The sequence below is a fragment of the Pseudophryne corroboree genome, chromosome 3 (assembly GCF_028390025.1).
Source record: "Pseudophryne corroboree isolate aPseCor3 chromosome 3, aPseCor3.hap2, whole genome shotgun sequence".
Lineage (NCBI taxonomy): Eukaryota > Metazoa > Chordata > Amphibia > Anura > Myobatrachidae > Pseudophryne > Pseudophryne corroboree.
The window spans coordinates 387,309,948-387,327,090 of NC_086446.1; the positions used below are offsets into that span (position 1 = coordinate 387,309,948).

The 17,143-nt window shown below is 44.7% G+C and overlaps 1 protein-coding gene across 5 annotated transcripts in view; it reads right to left on the reverse strand.

Annotated features, from left to right (window-relative positions):
* Positions 1-17,143, reverse strand: part of PSMC3IP (PSMC3 interacting protein) — a 101,838-nt gene that overhangs the window by 53,926 nt on the left and 30,769 nt on the right. For all 5 annotated transcript variants that reach the window (XM_063960029.1, XM_063960027.1, XM_063960031.1 and 2 more), the window contains 3 exons: positions 15,693-15,838; positions 15,484-15,537; positions 14,828-14,887 (listed from right to left, as the gene is read on the reverse strand). In XM_063960029.1, the coding sequence (XP_063816099.1) occupies positions 14,828-14,887; positions 15,484-15,537; positions 15,693-15,838 (260 nt within the window). The remainder of the gene's footprint in view (positions 1-14,827; positions 14,888-15,483; positions 15,538-15,692; positions 15,839-17,143) is intronic.

The following is a 17,143-nucleotide window of genomic DNA, read 5'->3' on the forward strand; positions in this document are numbered from 1 at the left end:
ACAGTGGTGTTTAGTATCCATCGGAAGAATATTTAATTAGAAATATTCCGGTGTTGGTTTGAAGCAGATCAATCGCTCGTGCGAATAGTTATGGACATAAGAAGTTTATGAACATTTACTTTATTTGCACTTTATTACCCATGCGGCGGGAAACCCAGTTTCCCTCCCACCTGAGCAGTTGGAAATAGTCACAGCCCACCTGTATGAATCAACCTATGACCTTTTGTTATAATGCGAAGCCGAATTCCTGTGTCCAATGAACAATGAGATTGTAGGGACCATTGAATTGTATTGTGTGTGGGGCATAAATAGCAGGCCGACCATATCCAACTTCACTCTCTTCAACGGTTCTCATTGCTGATAATCGGGAGCTGGATATCGAGGCGCATGCGATCGTTCCCCTTGTGCGTAAGTTCTCTCCGTAATCATATTGTCTTACTGTGAGCCATTTCTCTCTCTCCCTCTCTTCTCATTCTCTCGTATTTTTCCTGGATTAGACTTAATTGTATTGTATTGTATTTCCCTGTGTAGTTATCTGGTTAGTTGGTTTATGTTATATTGTAGTGTATGCTTTGTACTGTGATTCTTTTTGCAAGTATAATAGTCATAATACATATAATAGGTTTCGGACCCTAAGCCCAGGTATCTGTGTATTCTTTATAGTGTTAAGTATTCCCTGAGCATCGGTGACGCTCAAGCAGCTTTGTAGTTAATCAGGTTACACAAGGTTGCACTTACACTTTGTCTCTACATTGAGGTTTGCTGTGTATTTCATTACTAAAGGTATAGATATAAAGGTTTAACGTTGTGAGCGTCTGCATCGCTGGTGATCTCCTCGTGGTCCCGAGCGCCGCTACGCTATAGCGAATCATTACGATAAGTCAACAGCCAATAGTCTGCCTGCCTGCGATCACTTGGCCGTGAGTGAACGTGACGCCTGAGCGTCTCGATCACGGCTAAGCGATCGATACGCAACTTGCGTACCCTTACGGTACTTCTTACGTAGATAGCGTACAGTGTTCTTAGACCTCATAAAGGGTTATATACACGATAAATATTTAGCTTTATCAGCATGCACACTGAAAGTTATTGTTCAACGATAACGATCACGGATGTTCACCAATATTGCCCCCATACACATTGGACGATATAATACTTATTTTTTAGGCTGAAATCGCCTAGTGTGTATCCTACTTAATATTTAGGCTGGATACACTTCAGGACGATGTGTATCCCAGCCAAACCGAGGACCAATGGTACAAAGTATTGCGCGGTCGTACAGACACACTGCACAATCTGTGATCTTATGGCTCCCATACAGCAGGGATTTACTGTAAAAAAAAACAAAAACACCCTGACGATCGCGTTGGGGGATCAAAAATATTTAACATGTTTAAAAATCCAGAGATCCGAGAATCAGGCATTTTTAACATGCAGAATTTCCCTGCTCCCCCAACAGATGGCCGATCATGATGACCGCCGATCGGCATATCTGGTGGATTGGCAGTGCTGGCGGGTCGGGGGTGCCAGGTGCATGCAGGCCTTTAGACTTCTGCCTTGGAAAAAGTAGATCAATGGATAACGCAAACAAACTGGTCTACAACTCTGATAAACACAATCCATGAGAAAATGTAGCAAATCCCAAACTAACAACATTGGACAAATATAAATATTTGGGTTTATGGCTTGATCCTAGCAATTCATCGGTTGACATTTAACACACCCAAAAAGGAAGTGATGTGCACCGGAAATTTTTCACGTTTTGTGTTTTGGTTTTGGGTTCGGTTCCGCGGCCGTGTTTTGGATTCGGACGCGTTTTGGCAAAACCTCACCGAAAATTTTTTGTCGGATTCGGGTGTGTTTTTGGATTCGGGTGTTTTTTTTTAAAAAAACCTAAAAAACAGCTTAAATCATAGAATTTGGGGGTCATTTTGATCCCATAGTATTATTAACCTCAATAACCATAATTTCCACTCATTTCCAGTCTATTCTGAACACCTCACAATATTATTTTTAGTCCTAAAATTTGCACAGAGGTCGCTGGATGGCTAAGCTAAGCGACACAAGTGGCCGACACAAACACCTGGCCCATCTAGGAGTGGCACTGCAGTGTCAGGCAGGATGGCCCTTCCAAAAAATTGTCCCCAAACAGCACATGATGCAAAGAAAAAAAGAGGCGCACCAAGGTGGCTGTGTGACTAAGCTAAGCGACACAAGTGGCCGACACAAACACCTGGCCCATCTAGGAGTGGCATTGCAGTGTCAGGCAGGATTGCCCTTCCAAAAAATTGTCCCCAAACAGCACATGATGCAAAGAAAAATGAAAGAAAAAAAGAGGTGCAAGATGGAATTGTCCTTGGGCCCTCCCACCCACCCTTATGTTGTATAAACAGGACATGCACACTTTAACGAACCCATCATTTCAGCGACAGGGTCTGCCACACGACTGTGACTGAAATGACTGGTTGGTTTGGGCCCCCACCAAAAAAGAAGCAATCAATCTCTCCTTGCACAAACTGGCTCTACAGAGGCAAGATGTCCACCTCATCATCATCCTCCGATTCCTCACCCCTTTCACTGTGTACATCCCCCTCCTCACAGATTATTAATTCGTCCCCACTGGAATTCACCATCTCAGGTCCCCGTGTACTTTCTGGAGGCAATTGCTGCTGGTGAATGTCTCCACGGAGGAATTGATTATAATTCATTTTGATGAACATCATCTTCTCCACATTTTCTGGAAGTAACCTCGTACGCCGATTGCTGACAAGGTGAGCAGCTGCACTAAACACTCTTTCGGAGTACACACTGGAGGGTGGCAACTTAGGTAGAATAAAGCCAGTTTGTGCAAGGGCCTCCAAATTGCCTCTTTTTCCTGCCAGTATACGTACGGACTGTCTGACGTGCCTACTTGGATGCGGTCACTCATATAATCCTCCACCATTCTTTCCATGGTGAGAGAATCATATGCAGTGACAGTAGACGACATGTCAGTAATCATTGGCAGGTCCTTCAGTCCGGACCAGATGTCAGCACTCGCTCCAGACTGCCCTGCATCACCGCCAGCGGGTGGGCTAGGAATTCTTAGCCTTTTCCTCGCACCCCCAGTTGCGGGAGAATGTGAAGGAGGAGATGTTGACGGGTCACGTTCCGCTTGACTTGACAATTTTCTCACCAGCAGGTCTTTGAACCTCTGCAGACTTGTGTCTGCCGGAAAGAGATACAACGTAGGTTTTAAATCTAGGATCGAGCACGGTGGCCAAAATGTAGTGCTCTGATTTCAACAGATTGACCACCCGTGAATCCTGGTTAAGCGAATTAAGGGCTCCATCCACAAGTCCCACATGCCTAGCGGAATCGCTCTGTTTTAGCTCCTCCTTCAATGTCTCCAGCTTCTTCTGCAAAAGCCTGATGAGGGGAATGACCTGACTCAGGCTGGCAGTGTCTGAACTGACTTCACGTGTGGCAAGTTCAAAGGGTTGCAGAACCTTGCACAACGTTGAAATCATTCTCCACTGCGCTTGAGTCAGGTGCATTCCCCCTCCTTTGCCTATATCGTGGGCAGATGTATAGGCTTGAATGGCCTTTTGCTGCTCCTCCATCCTCTGAAGCATATAGAGGGTTGAATTCCACCTCGTTACCACCTCTTGCTTCAGATGATGGCAGGGCAGGTTCAGGAATGTTTGGTGGTGCTCCAGTCTTCTGTACGCGGTGCCTGAATGCCGAAAGTGGCCCGCAATTCTTCGGGCCACTGACAGCATCTCTTGCACGCCCCTGTCGTTTTTTAAATAATTCTGCACCACCAAATTCAATGTATGTGCAAAACATGGGACGTGCTGGAATTTGCCCAGATGTAATGCACGCACAATATTGCTGGCGTTGTCAGACGTCACAAATCCCCAGGAGAGTCCAATTGGGGTAAGCCATTCTGCGATGATCTTCCTCAGTTGCCCTAAGAGGTTGTCAGCTGTGTGCCTATTCTGGAAAGCGGTGATACAAAGCGTAGCCTGCCTAGGAACGCGTTTGCGAGATGCTGCTACTGGTGCCGCCGCTGCTGTTCTTGCTGCGGGAGGCAATACATCTACCCAGTGGGCTGTCACAGTCATATAGTCCTGAGTCTGCCCTGCTCCACTTGTCCACATGTCCGTGGTTAAGTGGACATTGGGTACAACTGCATTTTTTAGGACACTGGTGAGTCTTTTTCTGAGGTCTGTGTACATTTTCGGTATCGCCTGCCTAGAGAAATGGAACCTAGATGGTATTTGGTACCAGGGACACAGTACCTCAATCAAGTCTATAGTTGCCTCTGAATTAACGATGGATACCGGAACCACGTTTCTCACCGCCCAGGCTGCCAAGGCCTGAGTTATCTGCTTTGCAGCAGGATGACTGCTGTGATATTTCATCTTCCTCGCAAAGGACTGTTGGACAGTCAATTGCTTACTGGAAGTAGTACAAGTGGTCTTCCGACTTCCCCTCTTGAATGACGATAGACTCCCAGCAGCAACAACAGCAGCGCCAGCAGCAGTAGGCGTTACACTCAAGGATGCATCGGAGGAATCCCAGGCAGGAGAGGACTCGTCAGACTTGACAGTAACATGGCCTGCAGGACTATTGGCTTTCCTGGGTAAGGAGGAAATTGACACTGAGGTAGTTGGTGGTGTGGTTTACAGGAGCTTGGTTACAAGAGGAAGGGATTTAGTGGTCAGTGGACTGCTTCCGCTGTCACCCAAAGTTTTTGAACTTGTCACTGACTAATGATGAATGCGCTGCAGGTGACGTATAAGGGAGGATGTTCCGAGGTGGTTAACGTCCTTACCCCTACTTATTACAGCTTGACAAAGGCAACACACGGCTTGACACCTGTTGTCCGCATTTGTGTTGAAATAATTCCACACCGAAGAGCTGATTTTTTTTGTATTTTGACCAGGCATGTCAATGGCCATATTCCTCCCACGGACAACAGGTGTCTCCCCGGGTGCCTGACTTAAACAAACCACCTCACCATCTGAATCCTCCTTGTCAATTTTCTCCCCAGCGCCAGCAACACCCATATCCTCATCCTGGTGTACTTCAACAGTGACATCTTCAATTTGACTATCAGGAACTGGACTGCGGGTGCTCCTTCCAGCACTTGCAGGGGGCGTGCAAATGGTGGAAGGCGCAAGCTCTTCCCGTCCAGTGTTGGGAAGGTCAGGCATCGTAACCGACACAATTGGACTCTCCTTGGGGATTTGTGATTTTGAAGAACGCACAGTTCTTTGCTGTGCTTTTGCCAGCTTAAGTCTTTTCTTTTTTCTAGCGAGAGGATGAGTGCTTCCATCCTCATGTGAAGCTGAACCACTAGCCATGAACATAGGCCAGTGCCTCAGCCGTTCCTTGCCACTCCGTGTCGTAAATGGCATATTGGCAAGTTTACGCTTCTCCTCAGACGCTTTTAATTTTGATTTTTGGGTCATTTTACTGAACTTTTGTGTTTTGGATTTTACATGCTCTCTACTATGACATTGGGCATCGGCCTTGGCAGACGACGTTGATGGCATTTCATCGTCTCGGCCATGACTAGTGGCAGCAGCTTCAGCACGAGGTGGAAGTGGATCTTGATCTTTCCCTTTAACCTCCACATTTTTGTTCTCCATTTTTTTCATGTGTGGAATTATATGCCAGTATCAATAGCAATGGCCTACTACTATATTTACTGCGCAAAACTAAAATGCACCACAGGTATAGAATGTAGATGGATAGTATACTTAATGGATGACGAGTGACGACACAGAGGTAGGTACAGCAGTGGCCTACCGTACTGCTATAAGTATATATATATATATATATAGTATACTGGTGGACACTGTCAGCAAACTGCAAAACGGTCTAAAATGCACCACAGGTATAGAATGTAGATGGATAGTATACTTAATGGATGACGAGTGACGACACAGAGGTAGGTACAGCAGTGGCCTACCGTACTGCTATAAGTATATATATAATAAACTGGTGGACACTGTCAGCAAACTGCAAAACTGTCTAAAATGCACCACAGGTATAGAATGTAGATGGATAGTATACTTAATATATGACGAGTGACGACACAGAGGTAGGTACAGCAGTGGCCTACCGTACTGCTATAAGTATATATATAGTATACTGGTGGACACTGTCAGCAAACTGCAAAACTGTCTAAAATGCACCACAGGTATAGAATGTAGATGGATAGTATACTTAATGGATGACGACACAGAGGTAGGTACAGCAGTGCACTCTGCACTGTACTCCTCCTATATAATATTAATTATACTGGTGGTCCCCAGTCCCCACAATAAAGCAGCACACTGAGCACAGATATGGAGTGTTTTTCTTCAGGCAGACAATGTATACTGGTGGTCACTGTCAGCAAAACTCTGCACTGTACTCCTGCTATAGCTGCTCCCCAGTCCCCACAATTAAGCAGTGTGAGCACTCAGCACAGATATATTATGCAGCACACTGAGCACAGATATGGTATGGAGCGTTTTTTTCAGGCAGAGAACGGATAAAAACTGGTGGTCACTTATTAGCAAAACTCTGCACTGTACTCCTCCTAACAGCTGCTCCCCAATCCTCCCCACAATTAAGCAAAAGCAATAAACCAATCAACTTCTAGTTCTACAATAAACGGAGAGGACACCAGCCACGTCCTCTCCCTATCAACCAAATACTCTCCTTCTTCGCTGTTCTAAGGCTAATTAGATACAATAAGATACAGTACTCCTTGGGAGGGGCTGCCTATTTCACTAAGTCCCTTGTTAGGAGGGACTAGATACAGAAAATATAAAAAGAAAGGAAATTGGCGCCCAAAGGTTATTTTAACCTATAAATACAGGGAACCCAGTGGGTTTCACAATTAACATTGATTTTAAAACACACTGTTCTTTCATAAAAAATGTATTAAAATGTACAGAAGCAATGAAGCAAGTCCATCATATTACACAGACAAAATGATGTAATTTCTCTTCGAATACTCCATCTTTGAAGTTGATAGAGGAATATCGGCAACTTAGTGCAGTATCTTTAATCTTCCTCATATACTATTCAGAGATAACATCAAATATAACAACCCAACGCGTTTAGTCTAGTAACTAGACTTCATCAGGGGTATGTCTTTTGGTATTAACATTTATCAAAATGTGATCAATCAGAGTGGACACTCAGGATTTTTCAAAGAATAACTTCAAAACATCAAAAAGGAGACTGCCGAAGCTTCAAGCCAGTCTCATATATTCGATTGATCAGAATTCAGCTATTTCCTATGTTTCTAACTTTCAAAAGGACACTGGAGTACCACTGGCTGTCTGTTTGGAAAGTTTTTTCCTGTGTGAATCTGTATGGATAGCTTATACGTATCTGTATTTCACGTTTGTGTTTGACACATGAGGTCCATTTTTGGCAGGATCTTGCTGTTTTCACCTTCCTTTTGAAAGTTTGAAACATAGGAAATAGCTGAATTCTGATCAATCGAATATATGAGACTGGCTTGAAGTTTTGTCAGTCTCCTTTTTGATGTTTTGAAGTTATTCTTTGAAAAATCCTGAGTGTCCACTCTGATTGATCACATTTTGATAAATGTTAATACCAAAAGACATACCCCTGATGAAGTCTAGTTACTAGACTAAACGCGTTGGGTTGTTATATTTGATGTTATCTCTGAATAGTATATGAGGAAGATTAAAGATACTGCACTAAGTTGCCGATATTCCTCTATCAACTTCAAAGATGGAGTATTCGAAGAGAAATTACATCATTTTGTCTGTGTAATATGATGGACTTGCTTCATTGCTTCTGTACATTTTAATACATTTTTAATGAAAGAACAGTTCATGTTTATGTTTTAAAATCAATGTTAATTGTGAAACCCACTGGGTTCCCTGTATTTATAGGTTAAAATAACCTTTGGGCGCCAATTTCCTTTCTTTTTTATATATATATATATATATATATATATATATATATATATATATATATATATATATATATATATATATATATATATATATATATATATATATATATAATAAGATTTTACTCACCGGTAAATCTATTTCTCGTAGTCCGTAGTGGATGCTGGGAACTCCGAAAGGACCATGGGGAGTAGCGGGCTCCGAAGGAGGCTGGGCACTCTAGAAAGATTTATGACTACCTGGTGTGCACTGGCTCCTCCCACTATGACCCTCCTCCAAGCCTCAGTTAGGACACTGTGCCCGGACGAGCTGACATAATAAGGAAGGATTTTGAATCCCGGGTAACACTCATACCAGCTACACCAATCACACCGTACAACTCGTGATACTATATCCAGTTTGACAGTATGAAAACAACTGAGCCTCTCAACAGATGGCTCAACAATAACCCTTTAGTTAGCAATAACTATTTACAAGTATTGCAGACAATCCGCACTTGGGATGGGCGCCCAGCATCCACTACGGACTACGAGAAATAGATTTACCGGTGAGTAAAATCTTATTTTCTCTGACGTCCTAGTGGATGCTGGGAACTCCGTAAGGACCATGGGGATTATACCAAAGCTCCCAAACGGGCGCGAGTGTGCGGATGACTCTGCAGCACCGAATGAGAGAACTCAAGGTCCTCCTCAGCCAGGGTATCAAATTTGTAGAATTTTGCAAACGTGTTTGCCCCTGACCAAGTAACAGCTCGGCAAAGTTGTAAAGCCGAGACCCCTCGGGCAGCCGCCCAAGATGAGCCCACCTTCCCTGTGGAATGGGCTTTCACTGATTTAAGATGCGGCAGTCCAGCCGCAGAATGCGCCTGCTGAATCGTGTCACAGATCCAGCGAGCGATAGTCTGCTTAGAAGCAGGAGCACCCAGCCTGTTGGGTGCATACAGGATAAATAGCGAGTCAATTTTCTTGACTCTAGCCGTCCTGGAAACATAATTTTTCAAGGCCCTGACTACGTCCAGTAACTTGGAATCCTCCAAGTCCCTAGTAGCCGCAGGCACCACAATAGGTTGGTTCAAGTGAAAAACTGATACCACCTTAGGGAGAAACTGGGGACGAGTCCTCAATTCTGCCCTATCCATATGGAAAATCAGATAAGGACTTTTATATAACAAAGCCGACAATTCTGATACACGCCTGGCCGAAGCCAAGGCCAATAACATGACCACTTTCGCGTGAGATATTTTAGATCCACGGTTTTTAGTGGTTCAAACCAATGTGATTTTAAGAAACTCAACACCACGTTGAGATCCCAAGGTGCCACTGGAGGCACAACCGGGGGCTGAATATGCAGCACTCCTTTCACAATGTCTGAACTTCAGGTACTGAAGCTAATTCTTTCTGGAAGAAAAATCGACAGAGCCGAGATCTGTATCTTAATGGAGCCTAATTTTAGGCCCATAGACACTCCTGCTTGTAGGAAATACAGAAATCGACCTAGTTGAAATTCCTCTGTTGGGGCCTTTTGTGGCCTCACACCAAGCAACATATTTCCGCCATATGCGGTGATAATGTTTTGCAGTTACATCTTTCCTGGCTTGAATCAGCGTAGGAATGACTTCCTCCGGAATGCCCTTTTCCTTTAGGATCCGGCGTTCAACCGCCATGCCCTCAAAACGTAGCCGCGGTAAGTCTTGGAACAGACAGGGCCCCTGCTGCAGCAGGTCCTGTCTGAGCGGCAGAGGCCATGGGTCCTCTGATATAATTTCTTGAAGTTCTGGGTACCAGGCTCTTCTTGGCCAATCCGGAATCACGAGTATCGTTCTTACTCCTCGCCTTCTTATTATTCTCAGTACCTTTGGTATGAGAGGCAGAGGGGGGAACACATAAACCGACTGGTACACCCACGGTGTTACCAGAGCGTCCACAGCTATCGCCTGAAGGTCCCTTGACCTGGCGCAATATCTTTTATAGCTTTTTGTTGAGGCGGGACGCCTTCATGTCCACCTGTGGCCTTTTCCAATGGTGTACAATCCTTTAGAAGACTTCTGGATGAAGTCCCCACTCTCTCGGGTAGAAGTCGTGTCTGCTGAGAAGATCTGCTTCCCAGCTGTCCACTCCGGGAATGAACACTGCTGACAGTGCTAACACATGATTTTCCGCCCATCGGAGAATCCTTGTGGCTTCTGCCATCGCCATCCTGCTTCTTGTGCCGCCCTGTTGGTTTACATGGGCGACTGCCGTGATGTTGTCTGATTGGATCAGGACCGGCCGGTTTTGAAGCAGAGGCCTTGCCTGACTCAGGGCATTGTAAATGTCCCTCAATTCCAGAATATTTATGTAGGGAAGTCACCTGACTTGACCAAAGTCCCTGGAAGCTTCTTCCCTGTGTGACTGCCCCCCAGCCTCAAAGGCTGGCATCCATGTTCACTAGGACCTAGTCCTGTATGTCGAACCTGCGGCCCTCTTGAAGATGGGCACTCTGCAGCCACTACAGTAGAGATACCCTGGTCCTTGGAGACAGGGTTATCAGCCGATGCATCTGAAGATGTGATCCAGACCACTTGTCTAACAGGTCCCCCTGAAAAGTTCTTGCATGGAACCTGCCGAATGGGATTGCTTCGTAGGAAGCTATCATTTTTCCCAGGACTCGCGTGCAATGATGCACCGATAACTGTTTTGGCTTCAGGAGGTCTCTGACTAGAGATGACAGCTCCTTGGCTTTCTCCTCCGGGAGAAACACTTATTTCTGGTCTGTGTCCAGAACCATCCCCAGGAACAGTAGACGTGTCGTAGGAAACAGCTGTGTCTTTGGACTGTTTGGAATCCAACCGTGCTGTTGTAGCACTTTCCAAAATAGTGCTACCCCGACTAGCAACTGCTCCTTGGACCTTGCCCTTATAAGGAGATTGTCCAAGTACGGGATCATTAAAAACTCCCCTTTTTCGAAGGAGTATCATCATTCCGGCCATTACCTTGGTAACACCCTCGGTGCCATGTACAGTCCAAACGGCAGAGTCTGGACTTGGTAATGGTAATCCTGTACCACAATCTGAGGTACTCCTGGCAAGGATAGTAAATGGGGACATGCAGGTAAGCATCCTTGATGTCCCGGGATACCATGTAATCCCCCTCGTCCAGGCTTGCAATAACCGCCCTGAGCGATTCCATCTTGAACTTGAATTTTTTTATGTATGTGTTCAAGGATTTTAAATATAAAAAAGGGTCACACCGAACCATGCGGTTTCGGTACCCCAAACAGTGTAGAATAGTAACCCCGTCCTTGTTGAAGTAGGGGCACCTTCAGTATTACCTGCTGGGAATACAGCTTATTAATTGCCTCTAGCCCAGCCTCCCTGCCTGAGGGAGTTGTCGGCAAGGCATATTTGAGGAAACGGCAGGGGGAAGACATCTCGAATTCCAGCTTGTACCCCTGAAATACTACTTGAATGAAACAGGGATCCACCTGTGAGCGAGCCCACTGATCGCTGAAATTTTTGAGACGGCCCCCCACCGTACCTGGCTACACCTGTGGAGCCCCCGCGTCATGCTGTGGACTCAGAGGAAGCGAGAGAAGAATTATGATTCTGGGAACAGGCTGACTGGTGCAGCTTTTTCCCTCTTCCCTTGTCTCTGTACAGAAAGGAAGCGTCTTTGACCCGCTTGCTTTTCTGAAGCCGAAAGGACTGTACCTGATAATACAGTGCTTTCTTAGTCTGTGAGGAAAACTGAGGTAAAAATATTTCTTCCCAGCTGTTGCTGCGGATACGAGGTCCCAGAGACCATCCCCAAATAATTCCTCACCCTTATAAGGCAGAATCTCTATGCGCCTTTTAAAGTCAGCATCACCTGTCCAGTGACAGGTCTCCAATACCCTCCTGACAGAATGGACATTACATTCATTTTGGATGCCAGCCGGCAAAATATCCCTCTGTGCATCCCTCATATATAAGACGTCTTTAATATGTTCTCATGTTAGCAAACTAGTATGTTTGACAGGGTCACCGACCACGCTGCAGCAGCACGCTCTGCAGGTTTCAGTCTAATACCTGAGTGTGTAAATACAGACTTCAGGATAGCCTCCTGCTTTTTATCAACAGGTACCTTCAAAGTGGCCGTTCCTAAAACGGCAGTGACACCTATTTTGACAATCGTGTGAGCGCCTTATCCACCCTAGGGGATATCTCCCAGCGTAACTCATCCTCTGGCGGGAAAAGGTACGCCATCAGTAACTTTTTAGAAATTACCAGTTTCTTATCAGGGGGAACCCACGCTTTTCACACACTTCATTCATTCATCTGATGGGGGAACAAAACACTGCCTGCTTTTTCTCCCCAAACATAAAAACCCATTTTTAGAGGTTAATGTCAGAAATGTGTAACACATTTTTTATTGCCGGGATCAAGTCACGGATGTTCCTAGTGGATTGTGTATATGTCTCAACCTTGTCGACACTGGAGTCAGACTCCGTGTCGACATCTGTGTCTGCCATCTGAATGAGCGGGCGTTTTTGAGCCCCTGATGGCCTTTGAGACGCCTGGGCAGTCGCGGGCTAAGAAGCCGGCTGTCCCACAGCTGTTACGTCATCCACCCTTTTATGTAAGGAGTTGACACTGTCGGTTAATACCTTTCACCTAACCATCCACTCTGGTGTCGGCCCCACAGGGGGCGACATCACATTTATCGGCATCTGCTCCGTCACTATATAAGCCTCCTCCTCAAACATGTCGACACAGCTGTACCGACACACCGCACACACACAGGGAATGCTCTGACTGAGGACAGGACCCCACAAAGCCCTTTGGGGAGACAGAGAGAGAGTATGCCAGCACACACCAGAGCGCTATATAATGTGGGGATTAACACTATAACTGAGTGAATTTTCCCCCATAGCTGCTTGTATATACAATATTTGCGCCTAAATTTAGTGCCCCCCCTCTCTTTTTAACCCTTTGAGCCTGAAAACTACAGGGGAGAGCCTGGGGAGCTTTCTTCCAGCTGCACTGTGAAGAGAAAATGGCGCCAGTGTGTCTGAGGGAGATAGCTCCGCCCCTTTTCCGCGGCCTATTCTCCCGCTTTTTTCTGGATTCTGGCAGGGGTATTTACCACATATATAGCCTCTGGGGCTATATATTGTGGTATTTTTGCCAGCCAAGGTGTTTTTATTGCTGCTCAGGGCGCCCCCCCCAAGCGCCCTGCACCCTCAGTGACCGGAGTGTGAAGTGTGTATGAGGAGCAATGGCGCACAGCTGCAGTGCTGTGCGCTACCTTGGTGAAGACTGATGTCTTCTGCCGCCGATTTTCCGGACCTCTTCTTGCTTCTGGCTCTGTAAGGGGGACGGCGGCGCGGCTCCGGGACCGAACACCAAGGACTGGGCCTGCGGTCGATCCCTCTGGAGCTAATGGTGTCCAGTAGCCTAAGAAGCCCAATCCGGCTGCAAGCAGGCGAGTTCGCTTCTTCTCCCCTTAGTCCCTCGCTGCAGTGAGCCTGTTGCCAGCAGGTCTCACTGAAAATAAAAAACCTAAAGCTATACTTTCTTTCTAAGGGCTCAGGAGAGCCCCTAGTGTGCATCCAACCTCGACCGGGCACAAGATCTAACTGAGGCTTGGAGGAGGGTCATAGTGGGAGGAGTCAGTGCACACCAGGTAGTCATAAATCTTTCTAGAGTGCCCAGCCTCCTTCGGAGCCCGCTATTCCCCATGGTCCTTTCGGAGTTCCCAGCATCCACTAGGACGTCAGAGAAATATATATATATATATATATATATATATATATATATATATATATATATATATATATATATATATATATATATACATATACACATACACACACACACACACAGTAGTTATTATTTGTTTATTTTTGATTTATTAGCAGTTTCTTATATAGCGCAGCATATTCCGTTGCGCTTTACAATTAGAACAACAGTAATAGAGCAAAACTGTGTAAAAACAGACAGACATAGAGGTAGGAGAGCCCTGCTCGCATGCTTACAATCTATAGGGAAATAGGCCTGGATACACAAGGATAGAAGCTACCTATTGCATAATGGTCCTGCCAGATTGCAAAGGTTCTTAATGGGATGTATGAGGATACCCCGCAATGTTGGCCAAGTGTCAGGAGGGTGTGAGAGTAAAGAAAGACAACATATGTGATGTTATGTGTACTGTACAGAGAGGATGTAATTAGATAGGGAAGCACTGAAGGTTATGTGGGTGGGTCTGTATTTGATAGGCTTGTCTGAAGTTATGTACTGTAGTTTCCATTGCAGCCTCAATTATAAGAAACATGACTTCAACACTATTATAATTCTGTAATCTACAAAAACATACACTTGGGATATGGATACAAAATATACACTCACAAGAGACATAGGGCAGTATTCAATTGAAGACGGAAGGACAGCAGTTTCCGACTTTTTTAGGTCAAATCATGATTCGACCTACTGAATGGGGCTGCCAGTTTCCGTTGGAAAGGATCCGACATCAAGTGAATACTGTCCATATAAGGGACTTTTTATGCATGCTTACACATACCTCCCAACATGACCCTCTCCAGTAGGGACACAATGCTCTGCTCCTGGACTTTCCTCTTAATGTATGATTGCCGGCACCGGTATTGAACTAGTTAATGGATAAGAAAGGTGTTTCACCACAGGTGACTGCAATCATACATTAAGAGTGAAGTGCAGGAGCAGAGCATTCTGTCCCTCCTGGAGAGGGGCATGTTGGGAGGTATGCTTACGTAAACTTACAAAAAAATACCACAAACTGTACAGTTTAATGAAATCATTTTGTACATGTCTATGCATACAACAAAACATTTTATATACAGCAATGTTGGCAGGTAAAGGCTCAGGAGTGTTTTAAATGTCTAAAAGATATATTACTTACAAAGAATTGCTTCTTGCTTTTAGGATAACCTTCAAGAACAGCATCAAAAATGTCTGTGGCCTGGTGTTGAAGGGAAATCATACATGAGTATACAGTCACAATTGCTTCTGCCATTGTGCTAAACATTTATATATATATACAACCTTGTTTTAGTTCTGGCTTGATCACTGCATTGCAGAAACTTTCTATTCAATTCTCAAGAAAAGAGCACTTTAATGTCAGATAGAAAAGCCTCAGCTTACTCAGAATAACCAGAACTGCTCAGTTGGAGCCAGGATGTCCCTGGCCACACCTACCAAATGGGGGCGATACACAAGTTTTAAAAAAACGCCGCCCTATGCCACCCTGCCACCAAATGGCCGCATCATATCAATCATGCTGCAGCTTGGGTACTCTCAGTGTGAGTCCTGTGTATGTTCACACCATCCACCATTGATCTTGTATGCAAACCATTGGGTTTGCATACAAGTCTGAATGAGGCCCAGTGTAGGGCCGGCTTTAGGACAGGCTCTCTCTGTTAAAAGCATTTGTGGAATAATTCAGCTGGAATTTAGACAAAATTCAACATATAAAATAAACATAATCCCACTTCTGATGGTCCTACACTTGATTTTGGTCAAAAGAGCAAGGCTGGCTCAGCAGCAAGCAAAACTCACCATTCTTTTCCTTTTCCTCCATTCTTTACAAAACTGCTTCCGTTCACTATATACCTACAAGAGGAGAAAAAACAAACAGTTTAGTAGTATCACATTATATAAAGCAGTTTGCAGTACAGGTATTCGTGCAGACACAACACAATATCATATTTTCACTTCTCATGTATTAATGCCATCACTCATCTCAAACCACCACACTGAACTTGTACCTTCTCTTTCTCTTCCGGAGTGACATGGTTGGTTGCAGATTTAATTTTCTGCAGCTTTTCCTGGTGTCTACTACATTCTGCCTTTAACTCCTTTATTTCTTTTATCATCTCTTCAGTAGTCATGGAACTGCTCAAATCTTTCAGCTCTACAAAGTTGATGTTTGTAAATATGGATTGAAAGGAGCCATACAGTTACATAAAATTCTCTGCACAATAGTCACAGCTCTACAAAATTGTGTTTTCCTTAAAAGTGTAGTCAGTCATTCCGATTCATGTGACCAAACCTGGGCTACAAATCATGACAGAAGTACATAAACAGAAAATACCAATATACGGTTATTCTAACTCTTTTTTACAAATCAATAACAGGTTTATTAAATATCACCGTAAATATGCAATCCTTAGCAACCATTATTTGCAGCAGATCTGACAGCAGTGTGAGAAATGTTAGTAGGGTTTGTAGCATGATTACCTTGCTATGTGTAAAGTGATCAAGGTACAACAAGGAGAAAGTACTACATAGTTGGGGCGCTCACAAGATGTATATACAACTGTAACTGAAATTTTACCTCTACTGGAATTAAGATACAAATTAAATAAGTTAAATAAAGATACCAACATACCTAAATATAACCTTGGACACATAATTAACCTCAAGATCAATTGGAGGATCCCTATGAGAGGTCTGTATATAAATAGGGTTTGGTATGGCTGTTTGACAGCTAAAGTGAGTACATACTAGGCGATATGCTCAGAGAGCGACATCGTCTAGCGTGTCCCCCTCCCAGGCCGGGCCGCCCGACGTGGGCACACACTGTGCGATACGGCTAGCAATATCGCACAGTGACGCAGTCATGACGCGGCCGACTGGAGCATGCAGCTTTGGCCGATTAGTTCAAATTGAGCTGCATGCAGAGCCGAGACTGAGGGTAGTTAACGATGAGCACAGCGCTCATCGTTTACAGCGTATACACTAGTCGATATAATGAACAATGTCGGTCAAAATGAGTGACGTCATTTGCTTTATCGACTAGTGTGTACGGGCCTTTAAGATGTCAACAAGCGGGAGAGTTTACATGCCAGCATGCTAGTTCTGCGCTGCAAAGCATCAAAATATCGCTGCCCCCTTGCTGCTTGACCACACTGTAACTGATGACATGTCATCATCCCTATAAATCAACTCTCACTTAATTAAACCTATTAATCATAGGAAGAATCCAGTGGGGCTGGAAGTGTATGCAGAGATGTGCTAGTATTGCCCATATGTTTTTTTTTTTCTAAAGTGATGTTTGATTAGATATGTGATTAAAAAAATAAGATTTTACTTACCGATAAATCTATTTCTCGTAGTCCGTAGTGGATGCTGGGACTCCGTAAGGACCATGGGGAATAGCGGCTCCGCAGGAGATAGGGCACAAGAATAAAAGCTTTAGGATCAGGTGGTGTGCACT